We start from the raw sequence: 9,845 nt of genomic DNA on the forward strand, positions 1-9,845 counted from the left end.
GCCATGATGTGGAGAAGGGAAAGAGACTTTCCCCAGGGAATCACTTTAGTGGCAGCCTCTTTGGGGAGGAAAGCCAAGCATCATGACTCACTTCCAGCTTCTTCTCTGCCCCAACCAATGCTCTGAGGTGGGGGGAATGAGATGTCCTTTCTTAGGGCTTTGCCAGAGGGAAGGTGGCTTGGAAGTCACTGAGAGAAACTGGGGGCGGCGGAGGTGGAAGGAAAAAAATAAAGTTGCCTGTCTTGCAGGAATTCAGTATCACAAGCGTTCAGAGAGCCTGACTACAGCTGCAGCCGCACTGCAGAAATAATGTGGTTTGACACTGCTTTAACTGCCATGGCTCAATGCTATGGATTTTGTAGTTTAATGTGGCCCCAAACCTCTAGAGAAAGCTAAATAGCTCCCCAAACTACAAATTTCCAGATTCCATAACATTGAGCCATAGCAGTTAAAGCAGTGTTAAGCTGCATTGTTTCTGCAGAACAGAAGTGGCCCACGACTGGAAAAAAGAAAAGGACTCTTAAGGAGAAATCGACTCTACATTTATTGTGAAGTCAAAGGCTTTCATGGCCAGCATCCAAAGTTTTTTTAAGGTTTTATTGGGCTATGTGGTCATGTTCTAGAAGAGTTTATTCCTGATGTTTTGCTAGCATCTGTGGCTGGCGTCTTCAGAGAGATGCCAGCCACAGATGCTGGCAAAACATCAGGAATAAACTCTTCTAGAACATGGCCACATAGCCCAAAAAATCCACATTTATTCTTTTATGATATGAGCTTCTCACCTGAGTTTGAAGGTCTTCAGGAAAGGCCCTTCTTTCAGTCTTGCCATCCTCTGCAACACCAGGTTTTCCAAATAGCAACAAGAGACAGTTGAAAGTCATGACAATGCAGAAATGACAACTAGAAGTAGCTTTTAACAAGTTCGAGTTCTACCTAAATGCCTAAAATTGATTTCCAATAACTCAGCCATGCATTTCTCTGTAACAATGGTTTGCATTCCCTAAAATTGTTCGCAATTTTTTTGCATTCCTAAATTATATGATCCCCACTTTTCTGCCTTTGTGAAGAGCTCAAAAAGACAGATTGGGTTGGGCTGGTTTGGTTTTGCGTCTTGTCCAGTCCATATAAAAGGAAAAGCTTTCTAACCCTCAAATAGGGGACGTCCCTTAAAATAAGGGACATGCTTTCCAGACCTCAAATAATGGGCACCCCTTGTATTAAAATACAACTGACAACCCTACGTCCCTGACATAGGCACATTTGGTAAGGTCTCAAGAAAGGGTCTTGTTGGTGGTGACACCAAGATGGTGGAACTCCTTTCTTTGTCTTACTGTCTTTGCCAGTAACCAAAGACTTTTAAATGTAAATCTTTCTGGCAAATGACTGGCTGCTAAGAAGGGATATGGGTATTATGTGAGGAGTGGGACACATGAAGGCATTGCCCCCTCCAATAAAAATTCTGCCCTCCTTTTTAAAGCAATTGCAACGATTGGAATTTGGGGACCGAAGAAAAATTTCACGGTGAGGGCAATGCCCTCATTTTGCACCCTCCCCATAGCTACAATCTGGAGCTGTACATTAAATGCTTTAAATCTGGTGTTGGTTTTCATCCAATAAGTCTATTTGGGTGTATTTTTCGTATCGTATTTTATCACATCTGTAAAGCCAGACTGGTGCAGTGGTTTGAGCATGTAGACCAGGGCTCAATTCCCCGCTCGGCCAGGAAAACCCATTGGGTGACCTTGGGCCAGTCGCACACTCTCAGCCCCAGAGAAACCCGTGATAGGTTTGACTTTGGGTAGTCGTAAGTCGGAGACAATGTGAGTTGTAATGTAATGCCCTCATTTTGTTTACCCTTAGTTGATTTCCTTGTTTTAACTTTTCCCCAAGGTAACTAAAGTGAAAGAACAGCCCAGACTTACTAAAATCAACAGAGGAGAAGAATTCATCCCATTCTTCCAGGAGGCAGGATGGAAAACGTTCATGAGCTACAGCATCCTCTCCTGGCCAAGCCTTCCGGGAAGCTGGTGATTCATGGTAGGATGCTAAACCGATCCAGTCCCCAGAAACACTCCGGATTGCTGTCTTGCCATGTGCCACCTAGTTTTCCTTGGCTGCAGCCAGGCTCCGCAGTCCTTTCCCATCAGCTCTTGGATCCCAGTAGCCTGCAGAGGACAGTTGAGCCCTACTGTACCCCGGAACCGACGCTGTACCCCGAGCTGTGGAAATCGAGCAATCCCCAAGGATGGAAGAAGAAAGATTACATTGAAACTGCCTTTGGAGATAGCAAGGAGGCTGGGGAGCTGCCCAGGAAAGTGGCTCTGGAAAAAGACATTCATACCGTCTGCTACGAAGTGGGTGACACCGAGTTACCGGACCTAGAGGTAAAAAGTGGATGCTGGGGAAAGAGGTTTTCACTCTTGCTCCAAGGCAAGGACTCGAAAAAGCTCCTTTTTTGGACTACAACTCCCAGAGGTCCCCAACCAGCAAGGCCAGTGAGAGCTGTGGTCCACAAAGGGAACCTTTTCAACTCTCTCCGCTGATCGCTGTCCTCTTGCGGAAACTACCTTCAAGCTATGTGTATAAGGTGTACATGGAACATAAATGAGTTTTGTGTTTAGGCTTGGATACCAACTCCAAGATATCTCCTTATGTATGTATAGGTAAATACAGGTATTCCAACATCTGGGGGGGGGGGAGATCCAAATCCAAACACTTCTGCTCCCAAGCATTTCAGAGAAATGAGATTCAACCTGTAGTTGGTGAATGTCTTTTCCTGCCCATGAAAAATCTTCACCACCTGATTTCTACAGATCAAGTCTCTGTTGCATAACAGAGTCCCTTTTGGATCCAACTAGTCCCATATTCTCCAAAGCCAGCTGCAAAGCAGATGCCTCTAAGGAACCCTGCCTTGAAGCAGCAGATGAATGCAAAAGCTTCTTCCTGCTTGTCTTCAGCAGAAATTGGTACAAAGTCAGACTGCTTCTGATCCTGAAAGTAGCATATTGTGCTCATTGTGACTGATACAGCCACTGATAGCTTTACCCTCCATGAATTTGTCCTCCTCTTTTAAAAACCATCTGGACTTGAATGGCATAAACAGCAGCGCTTTTTCTTTCCTTTCTGACCAGCTGACATCTGCAGAAGAGGAAAATCTCCTATAATGCAAAGACCTCCAAGCCTTGCAATCCATCTCTGAGATCTGCACAGAGATGGATTGCAGCCCATTGCAAACACCCTATTACTGTGGGCTGGTGCTCAATGGAAAACAATGGGTTGACTGCCTTGACTGCAACAGAAGCCCACAGGTAGCATATGAGGGCAACAGTCATCTGTCACTGTCATTCCCTGCAAGTTGGAAATGACTTGAATACACACAACAACAAAACCTGATAGCCAACACCACACCTTGAGGTCATGGACCCCAAAATGGAGGAGAAGGGGGGCTGATTCCCATCAAAGATAAGGCAAGGAACAGTCCTCATCCCACCCTAGCAATGATCTGGCAAAATAAGACCACCAAGACTCCTATGTACAGTAGATAAGCGTACACTGGAATTATCAATCAGAAGTGTGCTAAATGACCAAACACTGAGAAATATTAAGGTAGTGGTTGTTGATGAGTTCTCCCTGGAGTAATAAAGACTGCCTGCAATCTGTCCTGTCCCCACTAACTTGGGAGTAAGCTACACTGAACACATTAATGGCACTTCCAAGTACACCTTGTGCTTGCAAGAGCCTTCGTATTGAAGGATGCTTCAATGATAATTGATGGGAAAAGTCACTTGCCCTCCTCCTGTGAGTAGTCAAAATTAGTAACAACCTGCCTGCCAATGTTGAGTTTGGGAGGGAGCACTTTAAAACAGGTCCAAAGTCCCTGCTTAAGGTGGCCAGATTCCATAAATTCACAGTTGTGTTCTGAACGCCTTCCTTTTCCCGGTTGGTTTTTTCCCCCATGAAGGCAGATAGCAAGCCCTTTTTCTCCCTGTTCTGTCCCCAGAATGACTCTTCCAGCGACAGCGACACAGAAAGCGAAAGCAGTTTCTCCATGCTGCTGCCTCAGGACTACCTAGGCTTGGCTGTTTTCTCCATGTTATGTTGCTTCTGGCCATTGGGCATCGCTGCCTTCTATCTGTCCCAAAAGGTAGGTTCTTGCTGAGGAGGGGGGAAAAAGAGAATGTTAGGAGGGCAGGTTCATGGTTGAGTGGAAGGAGATGGAATCACAAAGGAGAGAGAGCAAATCTCCCCACAAAAATGTTCTATCTGGAAATTGTTGTCTCACAAAGTGGAGAGACTGGGGACAGAGGCCATAAGAGCCCAGATGCAGCAGGCTTAAAGAGCCGCAGGTTAGCACCTAGGTAGATTGTGTGCCAGTATACAGCGGTTTATAACAAGGGATTTATTTATTTTTAAAATCTATTTTGTTTTTCGCCCTCCATTTGCTCACTCAGTATTCCTGTAAGATATGTTAGACTCAGAAGAACGTGAGGTAGAATTCAAAGATATAGCCGTGTTAGTCTGTAGAATCAGTATGTAGAGAGATCTTGTAGCACCTTTGCAACTAACTGAAATAAAGAAGTTGGCAGCATGAGCTTTCATAGAGTTAAGTCTACTTCCTCAGATGCTTATGAGTTATGGAATAGTTACTATACTGGACAAGAACTCCCTGAATCTCCCTGTTATCACAACCACTGTGCATAGTGTCTGGGTGGATTCTGGGAGTTGCAATCCATAAAGGTACTTTCCCAAGCACCGAAAAGGGCATTGCAGTGATAGAAATCAGACTGGACAAGTTGTCCCAGGAAGTGTATATGTTTGGGAACTACTGGTCAGCCCCCAGAATTTCTTCCACAATCAGTTTCTTAATAGCCATGACCACTCCAATTTTTTCTAGAATTTAAGGAAGAACTTCTAGCTGGGAGGAAGTGTGAACACTTGCTTTTAAGAACTTACTAATATGCTGCCTCTCTTTGGCCTCTTTCTCTCCTCGCAGACCAACAAGGCATCAGCCAAAGGGGACTACCCAAGAGCATGGACAGCTTCCCGCCAGACCTTTGCGTTGGCTGTCCTCTCCATCATCCTTGGCATCTGTACCTACATTGGCGCCGTGGTGGCTCTCATCGCCTATTTGTCCAACAAGGCACCCACTTAGGCCGTCCTACCCCCTGGAGACATACACTCCCCACTTTCCCCCATCAGTGTTGAAAACTAAAGAATGGGAATTGGACACGAAGCTCATTGGTACACGTTTCCTGACATGGTTTTCGTCAAAACAACCCCTTTGTCTCAAGACTCGGCAACCCCTTGAACCAAAATGGGGCCACTTGTGAATTGGGTTGCAATAGGCAGAAAACTGGGCTGGGGGATGGCAAAGGTATGGGCACAGAGGGTGGCGAACAAGGGAGGGAAAGATCACCAGGTCTGCATCAAGCAGTCTCCCTGGAATCTTTCCTTTCCAGGCAATGGATGCCAAATGGGGCAGCATTTCTCCAGGCAATCTTGCTGAAACAAATCCATTCATCCAGGTTGGATGTGTAACAGAATTCTTGGGACTTTTGAGTATCTCGGATGTGCTGCAGTGTAAGGAGCGAGGAGGGATGTTGCCTATGGACAAAATGGACACTCCAGCCCCGAACCCTCTCTCAAGTCCTTGTGTGTCTTTGTTTTATACAGAGCCCCATGCTCATTGTGGTCAAGAGATCCAAGGCTCATGCACACACTCCTGCCCTCAATAAAACTGCCCTTGCACTCTGCCTCCTGCCTCAGTTGCTTGCCACACAGGAGGAATTTCTCTTAATTTTGAATGAAAAGAAAGTGGGGCCAGAACGCATTCATGTGAATTTGCCAGTTCAGCAAATTTATGTGAATTCGAATTGCGTTCGAACTGACTTCTCATTGCCCGAAATTGCGTGTGGTAGTCTATCACACAATAACTTCCAATTTCCCTTGTCTGATAACGCCCACAGAGACACACATAGTAAGATTTCAGGGCTTACAACTTAGGTAATGCACCCAGCTGGCAACTGCTAGAAAGACAATGCTGGATTCAATAGGCCCCTGACCTCAGGGCTGTTCTCTGGTTCTGGTAGTTGAAGGGTCCTTTCACATCACAGAGCTATAGCACTATGATTCCAGTTCAACTGTGACGGCTGCATGCTACGGAATCCATGTAGTCTAGGAAGACATGAGAGCTCTCTGGCTGCGAATTCTAAATTTTGATCTGCAAATCCCATGCTTCCATAGGATGCTCCCATGGCTGGTAAAATGGGATCACAGTGCTTTAAATGTGTAATGTCAAAGGACCCAAGGTTTGTATTTTACTGATTCAGACTACGGGGAAGGAGAAACACAGTGACTACAGAAGGGCACACGTTGGTGAGGAAGGTAAACTGAACTCTTATTTCTGGCAGTCTATGTTCTAGCGATTGGAGGTGATAAATATGCAAAATAAAACCCACACTCATCTTCATAAAGTGCAGGAAAATTCATTTCTACTCCACAGAAAAACTGAACCATCGAATAGGGTTTCCCCACTTTCTGTCTGCATCCCCCCACTCCCAGCCCATTTCACTCTGTTCTTGCTCTCCTGCTCTCATCTCAAGCGTCCATGAATTATTGAACATCCTGACGCTTTATCACATATTTATGTGCAGGGACCCAGGCCGCTTCTTTCTAAAGCATTAAGCATCATCTGAATCGTAACTCAGGTGGAAAGAAAAGAAAGGACAAAAAGAAGAAGAACTCAGCGCTAAGATCTTTGGAGGCCCCATTCTGGTCTGCATTGCTAATGGTTAGAAGCAGACACTTCTTACGGCGGGGAAAGAGATAAGGGGGGAAATATTATCTAGACCATTTTGAAAAAGAAGAGGGAAATGGCTTAATTTTTGGATTAGCGTTACTGGGCTGCAGAGCCACGATTCTCATCTGGGTGGAGAAAGCTCTGAAGGGTAAAAAGCTTAAGCATTCCCACGAAATCTGTCCCAACCGAAATGGACGTAGAGTCAAGACCTAGAAGACAATAGCCGGTTAGAGAACCAGCCGCACAGAAATGTCATCGTAGTTCTGTTTTGCCCCCTCTTAGCTCACTGCAAATCCCAGGATTTCATAGCATGTTGTCATGGCAGTTAAAGTGCGATCACAGCACTCTGGCTGTGCGGCATGAAAGGGTCGCAGATGAAAGAGGATGATGGAACAAAAAAAACAAGGGTAGCTAGCTAGAATAGTAAGTGTAAAGCACAGCACACTACAACACTTTGCTGATGCCCCATTGATCATGAAAATCTGATGCTGAATTTGTATAACTTTTTCTTTAATGAAACTATCCTTGTGGGACACTATGTGACAGCAAATTCTATACGTTAATTAAAACACTGGTCCAAGAGACACAAGTTTCTGGTTCTTAGGCAAGAAATGGGATAGTTTTGGCTGAAAAACCTTAGATCTTCCTTCGCTCACTGTGCAATCTCCAGAAGTGGGAATGCCACTACAACAACTGCCATTCCCAGCCACATCTGCCTGGGATGATGGAAGTTGGGAGTCCCACACATCTGAGGCACACATCCCACCCACTGAGAAGACTGCATTTGGAAGTTCTGGTTGGTTAACTTTGGACAGGTGAATAACCACCAGAGGTGGAAGTCCTTCAAAGCTTGACTTGGCTCCACAAAGCACCCAGAATGCTGGATTACCTTCTTTGAAGATACCACAAATGGCTATTCTTCTGCAGTGTTGGCATCTTTCAGAGTGAGGCCTCTAGGCTGGCACATCTAATGGTCTCTGACTCAAAGCATGCGACAGATTTTAAAGGCAGCAGGTGGAATTAATCACTCTGAGAGCCCCTTCCAAAAGTCAGCAGGAGCCAAGCAAGCGGTAATATGGCTCTTGGCAGGATTTGGGGTTGGCAAGCCACCATCTGACTGGGAAAAGGGGCAGAAGTGGCTTTGCAAAGGCCACAGCCCACTAGGAATGCCCAAGGTGTACCCAGCTGCTCTTGCATTTCCTTCCCAATGAATAAAATCCAGACTGTGGCTTCATCTGAGAGGCCAGTCTGACAACAGAATCTGAGTGCAGAGAGAGCCTTTGGGTGCAAAGAAAGGAGAGAGAAAACAAATTCACATGAAGCCTGCTTAATTTAAAAGAAAGGAGGGATAATTCAGGCTTGATCTTGTCTCTGTGCTCTTCTGCACCAGGTCCAGGATCCCACATGGATCCCCTCAACCTGCATGCTCTCTTTCTCATTCTCTTTCCACCAATTTTGGTATTCTTTCCTCTAAAGAGGTGTAGCAAAGAGTGGAAAACTGGTGGGGTAGAATGGATATAAAATTATCTAATGCAACCTGATTGAATATTCATTGCAGGAGACTGGAAGCAGAGCGCATAGTGGTTGAGAACGGAGTCTGTTTGCTGCTGTGGAAAAGGGGAAATGAGGTCACCATGTCCTTTAAGGGGAGAGGAGAAGAAGAATGTGAGGGCAAGAGCGGGAAAGAAGAAAGGAAAGAGAAGGTTGCAGTTTTAATGGGATCATCGGCTGCCTTTTTGAGTCTGGTTGGGATTTTGCAGAGGTTTCAATAAGGGAATCATGAAGACTTCAGAAAGCGGGTGGTGGGAATGTGAATAAAGTTTTAGAAAGAGAGAGAGAACCTCATCAACAAAATTAGGGTCATTAATCAAAACAGGCTGCTAGCCTCTTAAGAGGGCAACTAGTTAAAGTTAAGAAAGCAATGACAATTCTGAGATCTAGTGTTCAGAGAGGGAGACCCTGGAATGGGAGGCAGATAATTTGCCAGACATTTAACCCATGGGTCACCTCATAGGTCCTAACTGGCTTAATTTGTTGTGTGCCTTCAAACTACGTCTGACTTATGGAGACCCTAGGGTGAACCTATTATAGGCTTTTCTTGGCAAGCTTTGTTTAGAAGGCAGTTTGCCCTTCCTTTCCTCTTAGACTGAGAGAGTGCAACTTCCTCCAGGTCCCCTGATGGGCTCTGAAAGCTGTGCGCCTGGTATTTCGGAGTCCTAGATCAGCATTCAACCCCCTCCACCACATTACTCAATACTCCCAAATTACTCCCAAATTACTCAATAATATCATTTGGCAACATGACAAAGTAATTCTCTACTAAAGCGGGCCAGACTTTGCACAGCTTAAGGGCAGGCCAGAACAACATAAGAATTTGGAACCCAGTCCTTAACCTGGGCTGCAGAGCATCCCAGAGGTCCTCTTTTTTAAAAGCAAGTTTATAGTTCTCATTGGTTATGGAAATATGATGGAAAGCATGCAAGCAGAGGTGGGTAAATGAAACTTTAGAGCGAGGACAGGCAGTAACCCATCACAATTGTATCAAGCCACCACAGTTTATTCCCTGTATTAATGCCCAGAGTTGTTGTTGCTTCTTCTTCATCTCCTCCATCACCTGAAGCACCTCATTCTGCCAAAGAGACAGAGGGAGAGAGATTGAGTTGAAAATCCTTAAACTAAGCCTTTCCCCAAGGGGCTCAACTGCTGAGCCCTTCACTTAAAATGTAAGAGTCCAAGTTGAAATCTGAATTTAGCCAGTGATCTCACCAGTGATCTCCTGGGGAAGTAAGATGAGGCTCTATTCTAACAGTCTGAGGATGCCGCCTCACAATGCCACTGCAATGATGGAAAGATTTAAGAGTTGCGGGAGACAGTGGAGAAGGTAAAGAAAGCTGGCTCTGTTCTCCCCCACAGGAATCCTAAAGGCCTGAGCACAGGATGAAAGGATTTTTCTCTCCCATAATGCCCCTTTTTCTTTCTTTTAGAAGCAGAGCATCTAATTGGGTCCAGGAGCAGTTTAAAAAAAGGGCAGGTGATGCTGCAGCCC

General features: G+C 45.4%; 1 protein-coding gene and 1 long non-coding RNA gene across 2 annotated transcripts in view; one reads left to right on the forward strand and one right to left on the reverse strand.

Annotated features, from left to right (window-relative positions):
* Positions 1-826, reverse strand: part of LOC149304532 (uncharacterized) — a 22,915-nt gene extending 22,089 nt beyond the window's left edge. Inside the window, exon 1 of the long non-coding RNA XR_016271830.1 lies at positions 783-826. This is a non-coding gene — a long non-coding RNA (uncharacterized LOC149304532). The remainder of the gene's footprint in view (positions 1-782) is intronic.
* The window catches only part of TMEM91 (transmembrane protein 91), a 22,396-nt gene extending 15,031 nt beyond the window's left edge, over positions 1-7,365 (forward strand). The window contains exons 2-4 of the mRNA XM_089478586.1: positions 1,891-2,384; positions 4,001-4,144; positions 4,994-7,365. Of these exons, the coding sequence (XP_089334712.1) occupies positions 1,971-2,384; positions 4,001-4,144; positions 4,994-5,152 (717 nt within the window). The 5' untranslated portion in view covers positions 1,891-1,970 and the 3' untranslated portion in view covers positions 5,153-7,365. The remainder of the gene's footprint in view (positions 1-1,890; positions 2,385-4,000; positions 4,145-4,993) is intronic.
* The last annotated feature ends 2,480 nt before the right edge of the window (positions 7,366-9,845 follow it).

The sequence above is a fragment of the Sceloporus occidentalis genome, unplaced genomic scaffold (assembly GCF_023333645.1).
Source record: "Sceloporus occidentalis isolate IW3139 unplaced genomic scaffold, rSceOcc1.0.p SCAF_13, whole genome shotgun sequence".
NCBI lineage: Eukaryota > Metazoa > Chordata > Lepidosauria > Squamata > Phrynosomatidae > Sceloporus > Sceloporus occidentalis.